The sequence below is a fragment of the Notechis scutatus genome, chromosome 4 (assembly GCF_049901735.1).
Source record: "Notechis scutatus isolate UNSWTSFEM ecotype Mainland chromosome 4, rNotScu1.2, whole genome shotgun sequence".
Lineage (NCBI taxonomy): Eukaryota > Metazoa > Chordata > Lepidosauria > Squamata > Elapidae > Notechis > Notechis scutatus.
Window position 1 is genome coordinate 8,837,300 of NC_142012.1, and position 22,548 is coordinate 8,859,847.

Genomic DNA, 22,548 nt, shown 5'->3' on the forward strand with positions numbered 1-22,548 from the left:
TCTTTAGTGCAGCTTGGCTTCGGGTAAATGGATCGGCTATCATTAGTTAGAAGCTGGGTTTCATCTGGGTGCCTGGTTGGGGTGTGTTTGAGCTGGAGGTATCAGGGGGATCTGTTTGTGCCCAGGTGTTTGCCTGGCTTGTGGTGTGGAGATTTTTTTGTTTGTGAGTGCAGGCTTCCAAATGATTGACAGCCTGGTGGAATCATCTCTTCTGTTCATGCTTTCTGGTCTTTTTTCAATCTCTATGGCTTCTCTGATGACTCTGTGGCTAGGGTTTTCCATAGTGGCCAGGGTTTTGGTGCCATTGAAGTTGATGCTATGACCTGTAGCTTCCATGTGTTGGACTAGTGAGGAAGTGTGTTCCAGCTTTTTGACTGCATTTTTGTGTTCATCCAGGCGGGTACTTATTCTTCTATTGGTCTGTCCAATGTATGTGGCCGGGCATGATGCACAGGGACTTCGATATCGCCTTGGTTTTCCAGGTCAATTTTATCTTTGGGGTTGCTAAGGATGGCTGCTATTTTTCTGTCTGTTTTGAAGGCTGTCCTGATGTGATGTCTGTGTAGTACACTTACTAATTTTGTCTGTAGTGCCTCTTATGTAGGGCAGGACAGCTGTTCCATAGGTCTGTTCATCTTCTGGGTCTCTATTATGTTTCAGTGTGTTTTTGTGGATCAAGCTGGTGATTTTGCTTTTGTGGAAGCCGTTGGCTGTCAGTACTTTAGTCAGGGTGCATAGTTCAGCCTTAATGTGTGTCTTGTCTGCCAGGCGTTTGGTTCTGGTAATTAGTGTTTTAGCCACGGAGTTTATCTGTGCTGGGTGGTGGTGGGATTGGGCGTTGAGGTAGCGGTTGGTGTGGGTTTTCTTCTGGTATATGGTGTGTCCTAGTGTGCCATCTGTTTTTTTGTAGATTAGTACGCCTAGGAATGGTAGTTGTTTGTTTGTTTCTGTTTCCATGGTGAACTTGATTTTGGGCTGTTTAGGTGTGTTAGGAAATTGTTTAGGTTTTCTTGTCCATGGGGCCAAATCACGAATGTGTCATCGATGTATCTTAACCATAGTTTGGGTTTGAGGATGGCATTGGCCAGGGCTCTGGATTCGAATTCTTCCATGAACAGGTTAGCAATGACAGGTGACAGTGGTGATCCCATGGGGCTCCTTCTATTTGTTTGTATCTTTGTCCTTTGTATATGAAATATGTGTTGGTTAAGCAGTGTTCTGTTAGTTCCATGAGGTGTTTGGCTGGTTGGTATTTATTTTTGATGATTTCAAGGGTCTCTTTTATCGGGACTTGAGTGAATAGGGAAACCACGTCAAAACTTACAAGCAGATCTTCTTGCTCCACGTGTAGATCTTTGATCATTTCCAAGAAGTGGTATGAGTTTTGTACATGTGAAGCTGCTGTTTCAGCATGGGGCTGTAGCTGCTTTGCTAGGTATTTGGCTAGGTTTTGTAGTGGTGCTCCTCTGGAGCTGACTATGGGTCTGAGAGGTATGCCTTCTTTGTGTATTTTTGGGAGGCCGTATAGTTTGGGGCATCTGGAAGATTTCTCTCTGGGTATAATCGTGTGTTGGATCTCTTTGCTTATGTGGCTGGTTATAATTTTCTTCTTGGTTAATTTTTCCAGATATGTGGTTGGGTCTGTGTTTATGGGTTTGTATGTGGAGTCTTGGAGTAGGTCTGTCAATTTTGTTTCGTAGTCTTTTCTGTCCATTACTACAGTGGCATTTCCTTTGTCTGCTGGGAAACACCCATCAAGCAGAACACAGCAAACTCCGAGACCAATAAACACAGACCAAGACTCCCAACCAATCAGGATGAAGAAAAAACCATTCTGGCACAGCAATAGGCTGCCCCAAATTCAAATCTGAAACCACTGTAAAAGTCTGACTCACAGACGGACACAATACAGAAGCCTGATGATGGCAGATGAGATTCTGCTGAAACGTTGCTACAACTTTAAAAGAACAACTACAATGACGTGGGAAAATACCCGAACCAAGCCGAACACCATATATATATATATATATATATATATATATATATATATATATATATATATATATATATATATATATATATATATATATATATGAAAATGACTTATGACTTATAAGCACCATCATTATGTCTGCTTGCTTAAGACAAGCCAAAGCCTGTGATTTTGGATTTAATCCATACCTGCTTGAAAGCACTGTATTCTCTTTCACTGAAGCTCTCGATTGGGAATCTCCTTCTAGGTGCCTGTCGCTTGAATCCTATCAAAGCAAGGAGTATATTGAAGAACCAAAGCAGAATAACCCAAAGCATTCTTTATTTTGAATATGATACCTAAAAACAAGGGGTGGAAACCTTTCATTATGGAATTATTTTTTCATCACAGCAATGGCAATAGCGCTTAAGACTTATATACCTCCCTATAGTGCTTTAGCACACTCTCGGTTTACAAAGTCAGCATATTGCTTCCAACAATCTGGGTCCTCATTTTACGGAGCTCAGAAGGCTGGAAGGCTGAGTCATGTGACAGCAGTCTGAATCCCAGCCACAATTAAGGAACACTACTCTAAGCATCCAGTTTAAAAAGGAAGCAACATTAAGCCAGAGAGGTATAGAGCAACAAACAAGAATCATTACTATCTTTGATCCTGTCTTCTGGATGCCTTTGTTACGGCTGAACAAGCTTTTGTTATCTGGAACTCCGTGAGGCAAATGTGGCCACTGTTCCCGTTCTCGTCTCAACTCAGCTTCAAGCTGGCCTCTGGAGCAACGAAAGGAGAAAATATGTTAAATATAACACACACACACACACACACACACACCAAAAAGGTTCCCATCTTTTCTTTTCAGAACTATCTTTTTTAAAAAATGACCATTTTAATTTGAACAATAATAGAGGAGTAATTGAACAAGGCCAGTACAAGACCAGCAAGTCTTAAAATCAATTTTGTTGTCCGTTTGACTTTATATCATCTCTCTGCTATTTGTCGATGACCCTATGTCTTTTTTCAGGCTTCCAGTCAAGCTAAAACAGACATAATGATGCTTTAAGGCAGGGAATCTCCAAATTGGGCAGATTTAAGATTTGTGGACTTTGACTTCCTGGCTGGGGAATTCTGGGAGTTGAAGTCCACAAGTCCTAATCCTTAATCCAACATGCAGGTACCATACGTGTACAATTTTCACCAGGTTTCTGCCTGTTTTGGGCAGCAATTTTAAAATCTAAGGACCTCAACCTCCGAAATGCAAAACTTCAAGGCTTATGGATTAAGCATGACTCAGCACTGAGCTATTTCACTCCCATCTTCCACAAAATACAGTTACATTGATTGCCTTAGGTAGAAATCCAATATACAACATGCTTACTTGAGAATAAATCCCACTGATTTTATTGAGGCCCCATGCTGGTAGACTGATAGATAAAGGACTATAATTATAAAATTCTGCAATTTCATATTTAACTTCTGCTGTGGATTTATTTTACAACGTCCCCTGCAGTGTGCCATTGTAGTAAATTTCATTCAACTGTATGTATTAGTTCGCTTAGTTCACTTTAATAATATTTGTTTTTAATTTGCACTGTAAATAGCAGATTATGGTATTCATAATTCATAATTTGCATTGTAAATTGCAGCAGCAGATTATGATATTCAACTTATATAGGCCTTGAAACAAATAAAGCATTTAAAGAAATATTACTTTGAAGTACACAGAATCACTTCCCCCCCCTGTAATCCCTTGCATCAGGGTAGAATTGGGGCCACCGAATGGAGCTCAAGCGTTTACTGGCCGGATGCCCTTCCTAACACCTACGCAGAGTTCACAGCAGACAACAACTAACTGAGCCCAAAGACAGAAATATCTGCCTCTACCTCAGATCAAACTCACAGCCTACCGATTGTGTGGTGAGAGCTCCACCTCTAGGCCACCACGCCGCTCTATGCAGGATCACTTTTAATGAGAAGTAAATGCACCCCAAAAGTATAATGTATATGCTTAATGTATTTCCATTTCATTTCCATTCTGATGAGTCCTCCAGCATTTACCGTCTTTGTCTGACCACCTCAGACAGTGGCACCCAGTGGGGTCCTCTATAGTTTGGTAGTTTGCTTACAGACGTTTCATCACCAAACTAGGTAACATCATCAGTGCTGCGGGTGGGGTTTGTTCCCTATTTACATACAATAGATTGCCCTGCCAGTGTTGAGTGGTATATGGTTTCTCCTTGGCACTTCCTGGATTTGAGCCAAGCTCACAGAGCACCTAGTCCAGGGGTCGGCAACTTTAAACACTCAAAGAGCCACAAAGGTCCCCCCATTCAATTCTGGAGCCAACCGGAAGTCCGGTTCCCCCACCACAGTCTCCTCCTAGCGTGACATCCTTTTTCCTCTATCCCCGTGATGGCGAACCTATGGCACCTGTGCTGGAAGTGGCATGCAGAGCCATCTCTGCGGGCCTGTGAGCCATCGCCCCAGCTCAGTTCCACTGCGCATGCATGCGTGCCTCCCACCAGCCACCTGATTTGCAGGTATCTGTCACGCGTGGAGGGCGGGGTGCATGCGGGAGACGTGTGTGCATGCGCTGGGGGCAGGTGGAGTGTGTGGGGGTCCCGCATGCATTGCATTATGGGTGCAGGCACACGTGCGTGCTCTCTTGAATGCATGCACGCACTTTTGGTTCGCAACGACAAAAAATGTTAGCCGTCACTGATTTTATCCTAACCGAAAGCTGTATCTATTGTGGAGCTGACTGGTGACAGGGAGCCGCAGCAGAGGGATGAAAGAGACCCATGCGGCTCCAGAGCCGTAGGTTGCCGACCCCTGACCTAGTCCATCCAGATGGAAAACTCCCACCAACTAAAGATACCCAGAGGAAGGGAAACGGTTCTCTCTTCACCGCTGCTTCGTAAGTTGCTCCACTTCGACTTGAAGGCTGTTGATCTTGTCCCCAAATTCCTCCTTGAAGAGCCGATTGTCCTCCTGCAGACACTGGCACTCCCGCTCGGACAGCTGCAATCTGGGTATGAGCCACATGAACTTGTGATAAAAAACAAAAGCTATGGTAGGGGGGAAAGACCAAATTGAAACCATAAATAAAAGAAAAGGCGGAGTGAGAGATGGAGGGATGAGCGCGGGAGAACGAGAAGGAGGAGGGCGGGGACGAGAAACAAAATCTAACGGAGGACTAAAAAAATAATAAATAAATTAAAATGGCGGAGGTGAACCAGGCAGAAGGAGCGTCTCTTTTCCACTTTTTTTTATTCTATTACTACAGTTTACAGTCATTAGATGATAAACATAAAACATCACTTTTATTATCCATAGTCAAAGCAAATCTCAAGTACAGAGTAATGTGAAAAGGTCTTGGCGGGTTCTTTGTTACGTTAACACGCAGCTTTATACAAATAACTGGAACTCGTGTCAAGGGGTACCTAGGTTATTAGTGTGTTTGCCTAGCCTCGTTCACAACTGTTACATTAAGGGAAGCACGCGGAGGTTCCAGGCCGAAGGCAAAGTTGTGGGCGGTTCGTTTTAGGGCTCCCAGACTATTTCGGGGGCTGTTCAACAAGAAGAAAGGGGGGCAAAAGGATACTATCACAAGACACAAACTGATTTTTGGCTACTTGAATCCACCAACCGGGGGGCAAATATTTAGAACGAAGGCTTCACTGGAGGGTAGTCAGGGAGAATGAATTGTTCTTCCAAAATAACGCCACCGCCTGCCTTCCTGCTTTTGAAACGGGCTCAAGAATTTGGTCAGCCAAGGGGCGCCATCGGCAAGGTAGGGGTCAACTCGCAAAGCTTTCCCGACCTGCTCCCGAGTTGCCATAGGCAGGGGGATGGGAAATCACGCCTCGCAGCTGCACCGAGGACTTCACGCCTCAGTCGAAACAAGATGCAGCCTAGCCGCCCGAAGCCAAGTCCATCTCCATGGAGACCCGCAACAGCTGGAGGGAGGCCCGCGAAATTGCTTCGTTGGGGAATGTGACTGGTGACACACCTTGGGGGGAGGGGGGAAACAGGGTCAGAAGCATGGCGCGAATGGGGTGAAGTCAGAGCTGGCTTTACTTAGTTCGTGCCAACATGGCGCCCCTAATAAACAATTGGATTTTTCTTTACACAATGGCTTGAGGCTCCTGATTTTATTAGGGCGTTGGTTGGAACCTTGACAGTAGGACTTCCCAATACAGTAGAACCTCTGCTCATGACCATAATTTGTTCCCTAACTTTGACGATTTTTTTGTCTTCTAATGTTTGGTCTTCAGGAATTTCTGGATCCAGGGTTGTGTTTGATCGCCACCTAAGTATGTCTTCGTGACCAGATTCAAAAAATGTTGTGATATTTTTGGCCAGAACCCAATTTGGTCATGGTCAGAAGCATTTGTGACCAGAGGTTCTACTGTACTCATGAGGGGATTCTTAGGAAGTATCTCTGGGTGGAAAACAGAGAGGTCCATCCCAGGTGGGCCACCTGTACATCCAAGCTGGCCTTTTGGTTACTGCAGAGGAACTTGAGGCGTTGGTTAGGGGGGTTAAAGAGGTGCCCGTTGGCTATCAAAGCTCAACCCTCGTCACAAGAGCCAGAGGCACAATTTCTACCGTAGAGAAATTCTGCGAAGATAATTTTCTCTGCTCCCACTGGAATCGAGCAGGCCCTTGTGAGGATCGTCTCTCACAAAGTGAGTGAAGAACAACCTAGGAGTTAATTTTCAATAGGTTGCAAAAGCCAGAGGAAAATGGGCTACACAAAGGAAAAGGGCAAGTAGCAGAGAGGAGTATGGGATACAGGACAACATTATCTATCTAAGGCCTCTTCTTGCAATGTAGCGATGGCTGAAATTCTGTAGCTTCTAATTTTCTTCAATAGTATTCACTTATCCAAAATTCTTGGTTGTTTTATGAGTTAAGTGGTTTCAGTCCTGCCTGCGGAGTGAAGCCTGACAGCCGGCAAGCAAAAATCTAATTTCTAAGGAATTGTTGCATTTTTCCTAGGAGCAAAGGATGACTTCAAAGGATATTTTAAATAAAATGGGTGCGTGTCCCAAATGTGTTTTTTTTTTCAACAGGCCACTGAGCTTTCTGATTTTTCTTTGAAGATGTTTTGCTTCTCATCCAAGAAGCTTCTTCAGCTCTGACTGGATGGAGGGGAATGGAAGGATTTATACTCCTTGCGGATAGCTGGTCGTTTGCATCCTTCTAGAGAGTCACTGAGGCCACGTGGAGGTTTTTTCTGTGTCCTCCAAGTGGTCTCAAGGACCCTTTAAAGGGATGCAAATGACCAGCTGTCTGCAAGGAGTATCAATCCTTCCATTCCCCTCCATCCAGTCACAGCTGAAGAAGCTTCTTGGATGAGATGTGAAACTTCTTCAAAGAAAAATCAGAAAGCTCAGTGGCCTCTTGAAAAAACACCTCTGGGACAACCATGACCTGGATGACTGAGAATCTCCAGAGACAAATGGGTCTGTGGATAAAAAAATATGAAGCGGTCTATCTGTATAATTGGCTAGGCGCTAACCTTGATTAATTTTGAAAAGCTTAGCAGATCTGCTCATCACATGGATGGAAAACTACCAGAGGTTATCAGGGTTATAAGCTTCCAGGTTATAAACATTCCAGAAGTTAAATGAAAACTGCTATTATACAACTGGTATTGCCAAAACTGTTGGTCATGATTGTGAAGTCAATCAGAATTGACTTTTACTTAAAAGGAAATTTCACCTACCCTGTTTGGGAACAGTTAATTTCCCTTCTCTTGCAAAATTTCGAGGGTGTTTTTCCACCCCTAAATTTATTAACTGGTGATTATCAACCAGAAGACATGGCCAATGGTTTTATGAAAACTCCAATTATAATTCTAGGGCATTCTCACAACATTAACGATATCCCATTTAAGAGATAGTAATGAAAATACTAATACTTTTGGATAGGATTTGAACATGCCATCCCCAAATCAATTTTTTTCAAGGTTCAGAAAAATGAATGAATAAATAAATCTGACGGGTAATGTCGGACAGATTTATAAGCTACAAAGTGAATCAGATTTTACAGCCATATGGATTTTAAAATCAGGCTATAATATTTTTTTGTTCCCATCTTTTTTTTTTTAATGCATGTTCCCATTTTCCTGGACCAAGCAAAGGTGATTTATATAGGATGAAACTATTTTAATGCTAATGGGAATTTAGAAGAACACATCTTTTACACACGCACACCCCATTAAATAGGGATGTGTCCTAGGTATATGCTTCCCCAAATCCTCAATCAATATAGCCCAAAGTATTTCCTAGAAATGCTGTAAAAACATTTGGAGGGCACTTGGTTGAAGAACAATTATTAAAGATGGGGAAAAATAGTTTGGATAGTTTGAGAAATGTTGATAATTCTCCACGCACTCGCTTACAATCACCTCAGATTTCATCAGAATTAGGAAAAGAAAAAAAATACATTGTTGAGTTATAGCATGGTGCTTTGATAGACTTCTAAGGCTTAGATGCTCTTTCAGTACAACTCCTAGCAAACCCCTTGTTTGATCAAGATCACTCTGAATCAAAAGCTAATAGCGGCCAGAGAAAGGTTTAAACCAGGGGTGTCCAACCTTGGCAACTTTAAGACTTGGCAACTTTAAGACTCCTCAGCTTTGCTGGCTGAGGAATTCTGGGAGTTGAAGTCCACAAGTCTTAAAGTTGCCAAGGTTGGACACCCCTGGTTTAAACAATGGCCAAATAACTTTTCGCTGTAGTTGCTTTTAATCAAAGAGTGATCCGCAATAAAACACTACCAGTTCTGTTTATCCTTTTTATATATATTTATATATGAAAGGGACAATGATTCAGTTTTTTTTCTAAAAGAGTGAGGGAAGGGAAGACACACGTATTATAAAAGTCAACCAGGAAATGAGAATCACTATATTTTTAGGGAGAAAAGGCAGAGGTAGAAGTCAATGCAAAGGAAAAGATGGGGTGACCAGTTAGAAAAATAGCTAACAGCTAGATTTTGCATCCATGTCACCTAAAGGGGATGAATAAATCATTTCCCCTGTTATGAAAGTGGCCTGCATTGGCCGGTTATCTTAGCTCGTCCTCGGATTGCTAAAAAAATTCTGGTTACAACTCTTGAGCAATGAAAATTGGTGTATTTTGCATCATCCGAACTCGGGGAGGGGTGGGTGGGTGTCTTCTGCATATTCCTTAATACCCATCCGCCCACGGCTACAGTCAAAACAAAAGGATTTTGGTCATTCCAACGGAAGGGCAGGTACCCTTAAAGGGAAATTCTTGCAAAAGAGAGCAAGACGAGGGAATTGTTCTCAACTACAAGCCGAGCAAGAATGCAAGCAAGGGAGAGTCCAGATGGAGTTGACTCTATTCTCTCAAAATAATTTTCATCCGGCTTCAATTGGAAGGATTTTATTCCTAGGAATGGGAATATTTTTGCAGCCCCCCCCCCCTTCAACCTTTCTAATCAATTTCAATTTACAAAACATCCCGAGTCAAGGCTCAGGTAGAAAAGCCTTTGGTTAATAAGGGCCAAATGTTCCTAAAAGCAACTTCTAACCCTGGTTTTTGTCTGTCCTGCTTATGACCAAGGGGAGAAAACCACATCTATAAAAACCGTGGTTTCCTACAGGCTCCCAAACTTCTCTGCCTGTTTTTGTTTTTTGTTTTTTTCCCCCATCTACTTCACAACAGGGAAACCAAGAATTTCTTCCTTTGAAGTTGAACATTTGGGGTGAGGCTGGAACATCGCTCTATTTTTCTACATCATGTTGTAAAGGCTAAAAAAGAAAAAAAAATTGTGTGGTATACAATTGCATGTATATAGTCACAAATCTGATTTTATCTTATTTTCTTTCTGGAGTACTCGCTGATCAAATTGCTCCTATTTTAATAAAGTTTTTAAGCATTAACAGGGAGGGGGGGGGTGGAAGGAAAGCCAGAAGTTAATTTTTCTATTTCCGAATAAAACCTTAAAAAAAAAAAAGTCCCATCAAATTCCACTTTTCAACTTTTGTGACAACATGTAATTCTGACATCTAAATTCTCAATTTTTGTTTTTGCTCTTCGCTCGTAAGGGAGCTCGGATGTCAGAGTTGCGATGTGATCGGCTGCAAAAATTAAAATGTCTAGTGAGGCTTCTGAATTAATTTGTTTGCTGCGCTATTTAAGGTTTTTGCCTGTTTCACCAAATCTTTTTCGCTGTAAGGAGGGGGGAGAAATAAAAATGATACGTGGAAAAGGGAGTTGGAGTAGAGAAAATATGTAATAAAAAAAACCAGTTAATCCAGCAGATATCAGTGGTTATATATTACAGTACTTTAAATAAGCACAGCTTAAATATAATTCAAACTTGATCTTCATTTCCTAAGAAGAAGGCACATTAATACATATCTTAAATAAAGTTACATATTTTCAAAGTTGAGGAATGATGTACATGTTTCAGAATCTTTTACAGTTTTCCTTGATTTACAACCTTTTTGTTTAAGGACCATTTGAAATTACAATGGCACTGGAAAAAATGACTTACGATCGTTTCTCATACATGACCACTGCAGCATCCCTGTATTCACATGATCAAAATTCAGACACTTGATAACTAGTTCATATTTATGACGGTTGCAGTGTCCCATGATCCCCTTTTGCGACCTTCTGACAAGCAAAGTCAATGGGGAAAGCCAGATTCACTTAACAACCGGATTACCAATTTAACAACTGCAGTGATTCTGTCATGCCCCTGTTGGAGACTGACTCTGAGGGAGAGGAGGAACAGCCGCTAGGGAGTGGAAGGGTGGCTCCGGAGGTTGTGGAGGAGGCTGGGGAAGGGCAGAGGCCAGCTGGGCAGTCAGAGGAAGACCAAGGCCCATCCCCTCTCCATCCTAGGGCATGCAGGGAGGAGAGGATAAGGGAGAGACATGAATGGTGTGGTCTACGGGGGAGGAAAGGGCCTTGATCCTCTTCATGGGCTGCAGCTGTGAGAACTGGTTAAAAGGACGGACATGCGTATGGGCCAGTGCTGGAAACAAAGCGTGGAAATATCTCCAGTTTGTTGTTCCTCTCTGAGTTTGGCGTCCTTCCCAGTGTGTGTTCCGATATCTGTGGACATCTTCAAGCCCTTATCTTGCCTGGTTCCCTTATTTGTTTTAGTGTGGTTTGTGTTGTTTTTACTCTTTATCATTTATAAGCATTTTTAGTTTAAACGGCATTTCCTCCTTTCTGTAATTGTTTGTGGGGGAGTTTTTTGTCTCCAGTCAAGGATATTTGGAGCTTTGAAGCAAAGTGAAGGAATAAAAGGGGCTTCACCTGTTTTCGTGACTGTGTTTATTTTGTATCCCTGGGTCATCACAGATTCACTGAACAACTCTGGCAATAAAGACTGTAAAAACAGGGCAAAACTCACTTAACAAATGTCTCACTTAGCAACAGAAGTTTTGGGCTCAATTGTGGTCGTACGTCAAGGACTAAATGAACTGTCAAATGTTTTCTCGAATTGCAGGCATTTAATTTATGTGGTCCAACTCAGACATCTCATTAAGCCACAATGTGATATGCTTAGCATGTCACACAACCCAACCATCATGGACTGCAAATGATGGTTATGCCACGGTGTGTGATGCCAACTATTGGCGGAATATTGAACAAACCTCATTATGCATCCATTTCATAGCACATTACTTATCAACTAGATTTCAGTTTATAAAGAAACGGAGAATGTACAGTTACATCCTGATTTTTCCAATTTTACATTAAATTATCAATCTCAGTTGCCAAAACTTACTGTGCACATAAGATTTAAGAGGAATATATTTGTAATTGATTATTCTGGGGTATTTAAATGAAGAACTCAGAACCTGACCTTTATTGGCAAGTAATTTTATTCATAGTGCTCCCCTTTAAATACTACCATTAAATCAGAATGGCTCAGACTAGCTTAGTTTTAGCCTGTGTCATGTCTGGAGGTGGTCAGATTAAGAGGATTACATTTTTTAATTAGAACTACCCCATGTCTTCAAATAGATTGACACTGATCAGCAATGGCTGAAAATGGTAGGAACTGTAATGCTGGTATATTTGGAAATGTATCAGTAGTCCTCATCTTATGACCACAATTGAGCCCAAAATTTCCACAGTTAAGCAAGGCAGTTGTTAAGTGAATTTTGCCCCCTTTTACAACTTTTCTTGCCAGTTGTTAAGTGAACCACTCCAGTGGTTAAGTTAGTAACACGGTTGTTAAGTGAATCTGGCTTCCCCATTGACTTTGCTCGTCAGAAGGTCACAAAAGGGGATCACATGACCCCAGGACACTGCAATTGTCATAAATGTGAGCCAGTTGCCAAGCGCCTGAATTTTGATCACATGACCACTGATACGCTGCAATGGTTGTAAGTGTGAAAAACAATCATGTCACCTTTTTCAGGGCTTGTAATTTTAAATGGTCACTAAACATACTGTTGTAAGGTGAGGACTACCTGTATTTAGTTATAGAGTGGCCATATATATAGTATATACATTAAAGTCCTGACTGCCATTCTACTACTGGTTTTTGCAGATGCTGCTTAAAACTTTGTTAAACCCCAAGTAAAGAATCAGGACAGAATTCAGTAGCAACACAACTGTTTCCGCTTATGGGTGAATCCCATCCTTGAGAAACCCTGCAGAATTTTTCCTTCTCTGGGAAAAATGAACCTGTCATATGTGGGAGACAAACGAGTGGGTACCTGTAGATGGCAGTAGGGAGCTACAAAACCATACAGCTCTTTGCTGCCATGTAAAGCTGCGGTGGATTGTTGCAGAACCCAAATGATCTACACACAAGCAGGCATATCTCAGAACTGGAGGTAGAACTCAACGCAGCCAGAAAACTTGACTTTGGAGACAGAGCTCAAATTTGAAAAACAAACACATAGTCAGCTTCCCCCGAACCTGGGAAGCAAGAAAACCATTTCGTTTTCAGATCCGAGGTTTCCCTGAGGTGTTAAGCTCAAGGCAAAACTCACAACTTAGGGTAGAACTCCAATGCAGCCAGAAAACTTGACTTTGGAGAGAGAGCTCGAATTTGAAAAACAAACACATATTCATATTCCCTGGGAATTCTGTTTGGGATTTAGAATTCCGGGGGAAAACTGGCCTGAAATTGTATCAGTGCTATTATATAACACGCAGGTCAATATTTCCCATTTTTTCTGCAGCAGACTAATTATAAGGTACTTGCAAGAAACAAGTTTAGAAAGCCCAAGTTCTATTTTCATGTAACCCAGTGAATGAAAGGATGAATATATTTTTAGCTTCCTTGGATAAGATGGTTTCAAGTTTACCTCTGTTCAAGCAGTTTAATTGTAGCGGCCATTTGACTGGTCTTTTCCTCCAAGCGGCTATTCAGTTCACTTTTCTGTTTCACTCCCAGGTCTGAACTCTAAAAAAAAACAAAAAACAAAGACAGCAATCACTATACTTACTTATCTTTAAAGATTATGAGGTCACATTTAATATATGCGCAACGATCCCCATGTGCAAACTATTTGACATGCATTTATTCGGCAGTGCGGTAGGCCCACCTCATCTGATTTAACGCCTCAAGATGTAATTGGTTGACATGCCCTCTAATTCCCAGGCCGACTGGTATGGAAGGCTGGCAAAAGCTAATATAGACATTGGCACTGTGGCAGCGTGAAGTAAACAAAAGGAGAAAAGACATTTATGAGCTGCGGTGGTGCAGTGGTTAGAGTGCAGTGATCTAGGCCAGTGATCCCCAACCTTTTTTATGCCGCGGCCCGGTATCCCAACCTTTTTTATGGCGCGGCCCGGTACCGACATCAGCTGGGCGCCGCCATCTTGTTTTGATGAAAAAGTGCTTCCGGTGAGCTTTCTACCCGGAAAAGCTCACCGGAAGCACTTTATCATCAAAACAAGATGGCGGCGCCCAGCAAACCAGCGGCCCGGTAGGACTTGTTCCACGGACCGGTACCGGTCCGTGGACCGGTGGTTGGGGACCCCTGATCTAGGCTACTTCTGCGGACTGCCGGCTGCCTGCAATTTTGCAGTTCGATCCTCACCAGACTCAAGGTTGACTCAGCCTTCCATCCTTCCCAAGTGGGTAAAACGAGGAGCCAGATTGTTGGGGGCAAAAGGCTGACTTTGTAAACAGCTTAGAGGGGGCTGTAAAGCACCGTGAAACAGTATATAAGTCTAAGTGCTATTGCTATTCTGCAAAACTATTTAAAATCACATAAGGTAGAGGAATACAGCACCAATTGCATAGTCCCTGATAAACATACAGAGGGGGTATTCAGCAGGTTCTGACCAGTTCTGGAAAACCGGTAGCGGAAATTTTGAGTAGTTCCGAGAACCGGTAGCGGAAATTTTGAGTAGTTCGGAATACCACCTCTGACTGGCTCCATCCCCATCTATTCTCTGCCTCCCATCGAGTCCCAGCTGATCGGCTGGGTCTTCTTTTGTTGCCCTGCACAGGAGAATGGAGCTGGAAAGCAGGTTAGCAGGGTGAGGAGAGAATGGGGATTTTATAGTATCCTTCCCCTGGAGTGGGGTAGGAGTAGAGATTTTACAGTATCCTTCCCCTGCCACACCTACCAAGGCACACCATGCCCACCAACCCATGCCCACAGAACCGGTAGAAAAAAAACTGAATCCCACTATTGTAAACATGGTTAACAATAATTTATACTGTACATAAAATACACATGCTTGAAAATTGTTGGCTTGCCTAAGCAACAATTGCTTATATTTATATGGATGGTAAATCTTTATTTTTCCTTTAGATGTTGTTAACATTCCACTGGCTGTTCAAAACTAACTTCTCATGTCCAGACAATTACAAGAATTTCTTTCAACCAGTGTTTCTCACTCTTAGCAGCTTTAAGATGAGTGGACTTCAATTCCCAGAATTCCCCAGCCAGCTGGCTGGGGAATTCTGGGAATTAAAGTCCACACATTTTAAAGTTGCTGAGGTTGAGAAGCATTGCTTTAGATCAAGGGTATCAAACCTGATTGCATTGTGGGCTGTATCGTGATGTATTGCCCTTACAGAGCCAGGGTGGGCATAGCCCACGCAGGCCATAACCAGCCCATGGGTCGCGTGGTTGACACCCTTGCTTTAGATCATGAAAACCAGTCAAACCTTTAACGTGACTGTTATCAGGGGTGGGATTCTACCAGTTCGCACCTACTCGCTAGAACCGGTTGTTAACATTCTAAGCAGTTCGGAGAACCGGTTGTTAGAAGAAATTCCTGGCCTAATCCTGTAAGGAAGGCAGGAAGGAAACATTCTGGTGTTGCTTACAGAAACTGCCTCTCCATTAACCCTTATTACATTTTTGGAAGGACTGGACTTCCTGTCTCAGGAACGTCTCTGGAGTTTTTTCCCCCCTCCTTTGCTGGTACTTTGCTTGTGTGGAATGACCATTCAAAGTTACAATGGCACTGAAAAAAGTGACTTATGACTATTTTTCACACTTACAACTGTTGCAGCATCCCCACAGTCATGAGACGTCAGGTGAGGAGATGCGTGCCTCAATGTGAGTGATATTGAGTTGGCCACACCCAACCAATAACATGACCACCAAGCCACGTCCACCCAGTCACATGACCACCAAGCCACACCCAGCAACTAAGCCACGCCAACAGAACTGGTTGTTAAAAAATTTGAATCCCACCCCTGACTGTTATGATATGCACAGAATAACCCTTGAGTAACAAGGATATGCACATGGAAACGTTTATGAGAATAGTTATGAATAATTATTCAGTAATACACAGATACACTAAATTGAGTTAAAATTTACTTTAAGAAATAGCACAGTCTAATAAACGGTCCAGGTCATATACATTTTACAGTCCAAAGAATATCCAATTACAAAGTCTTCTTACCGGTTGCCTTTGTCATTTACAGTAAACAAATATATCAAAGTATAAGCACAGCATAAATACAACATAGTCTCAGAGTCAAACTGAGATAGCAACAGAATGTCAGAGATACCGAATGTCAGAGAGAGCAAGCCATGATCTCTAGCTCCCTCTTACGTCAATTCGCAATACAATCAACCAATTGGAATCAATACAGTGATTTTGTCTTTAAGCTACAAACACACATTGTTGGTTTATATATTGCCAACCCAACTAATTGTTGGGCAGATTCCTAACAATGACCGGTGATTATTTTGCAAAATGTGCCATTAGTCATATTGGTTTCAGAGGACAGAAGGAAACGATCGAATACGCATGAGGAACAACCCATTTTTTCTTTCTTTCTAACAACGAGGGAGAAAGCGCCCTTTACAAGGCAGACAGCCTACAAACTCTCTCGGCCTCAACCCAGGATTAAGGAAGTGTTTACTTCATGTTTAGGCCAGCCCTGTGTGGAGAAACTACGGAAACTCTTCTGTATCTAAGGAACCATCTTACTCCACTGGGATTAGGCTGTTCCATATTCTTCAATCACATCAACGGAAAGAAAGAGAAAAGAGTCATCGTGTCATGGCAAGCTTTTAAACTAAGCCATCTTATAAATGGTGGGATTCTACCAGTTTCCCTGCCGGTTCGGTGATCGCACACTTCGTGCATGCATGCACCTAAAGCACGCACGCAGCTTTCCAAACACCAGCTGAGGCTCTGCCGCGCCAATCAGCTGAGAGAATAAAGAACAGAAAAGTGCAGCGACGGGTGGGAGGGCTGATCCTGCACTTTTCTCTTCTTTCTCCTCCCAGCTGATCGCCTGAACCGGGTCGAACCAGTAGCATTTCACCACTGAATCTTATTCTCCTGTGTCCGAACCCTTCATTTTCCCCAAACGAAAGCGAAGAGGATGAGGCAGGGCCTTGCAATTAACCGGCTGATTTACCTGCAGCTTGAAAGAAAGTTCAAGTTTTAGGGCCCTGAGATCATCCAGTTGTTGTCTGAGTACCACAAGGGCATCCTGCTTCTCGCAAACGTCCTTTTCCAGCATCTTCATAGCCAGCTCCATCTCTTGTCTCATTCCGATCTGCATTTCAAGCTCTTTCTCCACATCCTGAAAGCAGGCAGGCGCATACAGAAGTTAGAGGTGAGAGTCTGAAGGTCTGAAAGACTCTTCCCCACCCCCCCACACACACCCCATAAGAAATCACTACAAATGGTAGCAACGGGTAAAGCGTGAGCTTTTCCATTCCTGCAGAAGATGGAAGAACGTATGAATTCTCTATGCTGATTCTAGGAGAGGGGAAAGGTTAGCTTGCTGCAAGGGAAGTCAGAGCAGAGTCTTTCCCGACACTAACAATGATAAAAGGTATTATGACATGAACATACCGGGGCATGGAAACAACATTTAAAACTGAGAGAGAGGATTCTGGCATGTAAATAGCTTCACCTCTTAGTAAATGGAGTCATGTTTACAAGCAGTTCACACCTTTTCACAAGCTGTTCACATTTTCTGTGGTATTTTCTTTGTAAAGGTGTTTGATGTGAAAAAATGATGTTCAACTCTTTTCCTGATATTTGAATCATTCTGAACCTTTGGGGTGTGCATGTGCGTGCGTGTGTGCGCGCACACACACACACACATATATATATATGCATATACTTACATGCATACACACACACACACATACACACACACACATGGAAAAGCAACAAGGTAATATCTATCTATATCTATCTATCTATCTATCTATCTATCTATCTATCTATCTATCTATCATCTATCTATCTATCTATCTATCTATCTATCTATCTATCTATCAACTATCTATCTACTGATCTATATCTATCTGTCCATCCATCTCTATGTTATCTATCTATCTATCTATCTATCTATCTATCATCTATCTATCTATCTATCTATCATGTATCTATCTATCTATCTATCTATCTATCTATCTATCTATCTATCTATCTATCTATCATCTATCTATCTATCAATCATCTATCTATCATCTATCTATCTATGTATCTATCTATCTATCTATCTATCTATGTATCTATCTATCTATCTATCTATCTATCTATCTATCTATCTATCTATCTATCTATCATCTATCTATCTATCAATCATCTATCTATCTATCTATCTATCTATCTATCATCTATCTATCTATCTATCTATCTATCTATCTATCTATCTATCTATCTATCTATCTATCATCTATCTATCTATCTACTGATCTATATCTATCTGTCCATCCATCTCTCTCTCTCTCTATTTACCTATCTATATCTATCCATCCATCCATCCATATCTTTCTCCCTCCCCATCCCATCCCATCCCATCCATCCATCCATCCATCCATCCATCCATCCATCCATCCATCCATCCATCCCTATTTACCTATCTCTATCTATCCATTCATCCATCCATCCATATCTCTCTCTCCCTCCCCATCCCATCCCATCCCATCCCATCCCATCCATCCATCCATCCATCCATCCATCCATCCATCCATCCATCCCTATTTATCTATCTCTATCTATCCATTCATCCATCCATCCATATCTCTCTCTCCCTCCATCCATCCCATCCATCCATCCATCCATCCATCCATCCCTATTTATCTATCTCTATTTATCTATCTACCCATCCATCCATCTCCTTGTTGCTTTTCCAACCCCCCGTGCAGACTTGCTTTTTTTGGGGTGGGGCGGTTTGTCGGAAAATCAGAACACTCATAAGTACATTTTGGAGGGTGGGAGTCTATTGTAACTTTGAGCGGTCGCTAAGTGACCAGTTTTAAGTTGAGTACTACTTCTATCTATTGTGACACCTTTGGCCTGGTAGATAAATGGGACCTGACCACATTTGTCCTGTTCTCTGAGAGCAGACCAGCAGATGATGGGATTGTTTTTCTAATAACTGGGCAAAACGTTAAAACCAGAAAATGGACACTGTGATCTTTGTCAAATTGACAAATTCCAAATTCCAGGACCGCTGTACGCTGACTATGTTGGGGTGAACTATGCTGGGGTGAACTTACAAGGAGTTGTAATTCTGCCCTAACTAACCCTCTTACCAGTCTTAACTGCGTTTCCTCTTTTAGCTGCTTCCTCGCTTCGGTGAGGGCATGTCCGTCTGCAGTTCGATCCTGCTTATTTACCTGTAATTAAGATGTCAATAAAGCAAAGAGAATGGAAAGAGGAAGAGTAACAGAGATGATGTCCAGAATCACTTGATAGTGAAATGAACAGCATGTACATTTAATAAATAAATCATAAATAATTGACGGAGATTAGTGCTGTCTCTTCTAAGTATGAAGTTAATAATTGTTCTGTCCCACAGTGCGATGTACTGGCTGAGGAAAAAAAACATGTAAAAATGTCACAATCGTGTCAGTTAACACCAAATGTGTGACAATATGAAGACTCTCTGAGAATCTTCACGTTAACCCCAAAAACTAATAATTCTTTTTTCTTTGGACCTTTTTAATCCCACCTTTATTATATTTACAAATAATTCAAGGCACTGTACTTATCTAACATCCTCCCTCCTCTTATTTTCCCCACAACAACAACCCCATGAGGTGAGCTGGGCCGAGAGTGAGTGTGACTGGATCTGTAACATGGCTCCTTTGATAGGATCTCTCAATTTTCAGTCACTCGTCTGCTTTCTGCTTATGTTTTGTATTATTGGTTGTCCTCGCTTAACTACAGTGAAGTTGGGACCAGAATTTCTGTCAGTAAGTGATGTGCCTGTTAAAGGTGACATCACGTGGCTGCACCACTTAAGAGATGGCAGTTTGGTAGTCCATCTGTTAATGGAATTGCTTGTGGAGTGCCAGGCACAAACACATTGACCTACAATCAGCCTATGAACCCCCTCAGAATCCAAATCAACCGCAAACCAACCAGAATTGGCCAACCAACCCTCAACCAACCCACACAATTCCCCCCAATGCCCCTGACCTGAAGTAAGTTCCTTATCACAAGACCTGTTCTGACCAAGGCTTCCCAAGACCATAATTAAGCACACACTTAGTTAAAACAACTCTTGTTTTATTTCAACGCTGGGAATTATGTGCATTCCCAGCCGTTAGAGTCCCAAACAGTCCCTTTGAGATAAGCACCCACCTTTATCTCCTTTCAATTGCTGCCAACAACTAGAGTGCCAAATGAACTATAAAAAAAAAAAACCAAACGAAGTACAGAGTCCACACAGAGTTTCAAGGTTTATTCCGAACAGAGCGAATGACTTTGCTTCCTGCAAAGGTTTCATCACTTTTGCCTGTCCTTTATACCTTTTGGAAGGGGCAATCACCTCCAAGCCTTACTCCCAACTATCTGTCTTAGCTGTTCTTGCCTTCTAGCAGCTCTGTGCACACGCGCACTGGGAACAGGCTCCCCTGGTTCCTCTGCCTCGCTGTTGCCAGACTCCAGAGGCTCTGGAGTCAGCACCCCACTGCCAGATGGTCCTGGCCTCATCTCTGCATTGGATGGAGGACCCTCGTCCGAGTCTTCTCCAGACTCCCGGACTGGTCCCTGTTCTTCCCGATTCCACTGCCGTCTACACAGGCTGCCGGCGAATCACAACAAGACCCATCACAAGACTCCTCACAAGAACCTCACTTGACACACAGATACCTGAAGCTCTTATAAACAGAAGAACATCAACATTGACATCCCTTAAACTCCTCTGAGGATGTTACCTAGGCTGGTAATGAAACTTTCAGAAACCAACCCACAAGCTTGGAGAACCAACCTTCACCCTCATCCTACACCCAAGCTACAGATATTTGCCACCACTGCAAATAAAGGGGTCTTATCAAATGAACCATGTTACAGAAGCATAAGTGAATGTGAAAACAGTCCCCAATTGCTGCATGTTCCGTGCACATAAGTACTGACCTTTCGGTTGGATTCCAAAATGTACGAACTCTCCTCTTTGACCCGCTCCATTTCTTCTTGCAGTGTTATAATTCTGTTGTTTGCGACGGCAAGCTGCGTTAATCCCAAGGACAGCAATGAAAAGACAAAACTTACAATGGTTGTCACTCTCAAAATAATTTGGAGTTGGCCCTGCAACTCCGTATGGGTATATATTTTCTTCGCCTCTTCTAATCCCTTCTCTATGAAATGCACACATAAAGGGCACATGCCCTCAGCAAAAGGATGTGCAAGAGTATTTTGTTTTCTTGTAAGATAATTAAAAAACTTCCCAATTTGTAATCCAGCTCCATCAGTACTTGTTAGCGCCCTGCACTAATGGATAGTTGGGGACTGCAGGGAAAAAAAATGGCAACCAGCCTGCCTTCCATTGAGGACCTGTATACAGGCAAGAACCAGAAGGTGGGCTACAGACCCCTCACATCCTGGACACAAATTGCTTCAACTCCTCCCCTTAAGATGCTACTATAGGGCACTGCATGTCAAAACAATTAGACAAGTTTTTTTCCCCTTGTGTCATTACTCTGCTGAACATTTAATTCTTAATTCTTAAGTCTTATGCCTAAGGATATCTAACAATGTAGTAGGGTTGTATTACTATTATCCTTTTCATCTTTCCTATTATCTACTCCAGAGGTGGGATGCAAATATTTTTACTACCGGATCTGTGCGCATGGCTAGATGGGCGTGGCTAGGTGGGCATGGCCATGTGATTGGGTGGGCGTGGCTTTTTTTTTTTTTTTTTGCAGCACACCTCCCTGCGCTCCATTTTTATTTTTTTTTTTTGCCTCCTGGGTCTTAGTCTAGGCTGTTTTTGCTCTCAGGAGGCTTCCCTGAGGCCCAGCCGGCAAAAAAATGGAGCGTTGGGGGAGGTGCGGGGGGGGAGCTGCACGGCCCCTTCGTGCTCCGTTTTTTGCCTCCTGGGCCTCAGGGAAGCCTCCTGGGCAAAGCAATAAGATAGCGAGGGGGATCCTGGCACAGCTGATCGTTGGAACAGCTGATCGTCGGGAGGAAAAAAAGGAAGAAAAGAAATATTGGTTCAGCTGAAATATTGGTTCAACCAGTAGCTGTTTTTTTTACTACTGGTTCGGCTGAACGGTAACATTTTTTTACAACCGGTTCGCCCGAATTGGGATGAACCGGTAGAATACCACCACTGATCTACTCATATTGGTATCTTATGATTTATCACATTGTTTGTATATACACTGAGATCCCAAAGGTGCTTTTTTTAAAGGGCAACTGGTCTTTCTGGTTTTTCTTTGAAAATATATCGCTTCTCATCTGAAGAGATGAAGAAGCTTCTTGGATGAGAAGTGAAACGTCTTCAAAGAAAAACCAGAAAGTCCAGTTGCCCTTTAGAAAAGCACCTTTGCCGACACACTGCTTGTACACTTATGGAAGAAAGTTGGATGTTTTTATGTTTTGTTTGTTTTTGTTTGTCTTTAAAAACCAATAAAACTTAACAAAAAAAGAAAAAAAAGAAAAGCACCTTTGTGACAACCATGACCTGGGTGACTGAGAATCTCCATAGACATTTAGCCGTACACTGAGATCTTACACACCGGAGACAAATTCCTTGTGTGTCCAATTACACGTGTCCAATAAAGAATAATCTTTGCAGAATTCCACAATAGAGTAGCTCTCTGTTAGACACCTGTGCTCTGGGCCAGATAAATTTCCATTCCATAATATTA

The 22,548-nt window shown here is 42.4% G+C and overlaps 1 protein-coding gene across 5 annotated transcripts in view; it reads right to left on the bottom strand.

Annotated features, from left to right (window-relative positions):
• RUFY3 (RUN and FYVE domain containing 3) overlaps positions 1 to 22,548 on the bottom strand; it is a 62,615-nt gene that overhangs the window by 9,100 nt on the left and 30,967 nt on the right. For 3 of the 5 annotated variants that reach the window (XM_026676483.2, XM_087962720.1, XM_026676482.2), the window contains 7 exons: positions 20,813 to 20,905; positions 18,985 to 19,068; positions 16,845 to 17,012; positions 13,306 to 13,403; positions 4,894 to 5,013; positions 2,635 to 2,758; positions 2,182 to 2,258 (listed from right to left, as the gene is read on the bottom strand). In XM_026676483.2, coding sequence (XP_026532268.2) covers positions 2,182 to 2,258; positions 2,635 to 2,758; positions 4,894 to 5,013; positions 13,306 to 13,403; positions 16,845 to 17,012; positions 18,985 to 19,068; positions 20,813 to 20,905 — 764 coding nt within the window. Of the gene's footprint in view, positions 1 to 2,181; positions 2,259 to 2,634; positions 2,759 to 4,893; positions 5,014 to 8,838; positions 10,193 to 13,305; positions 13,404 to 16,844; positions 17,013 to 18,984; positions 19,069 to 20,812; positions 20,906 to 22,548 lie in introns of those variants that run through there. The other 2 variants (XM_026676484.2, XM_026676485.2) reach the window with 1 other exon arrangement.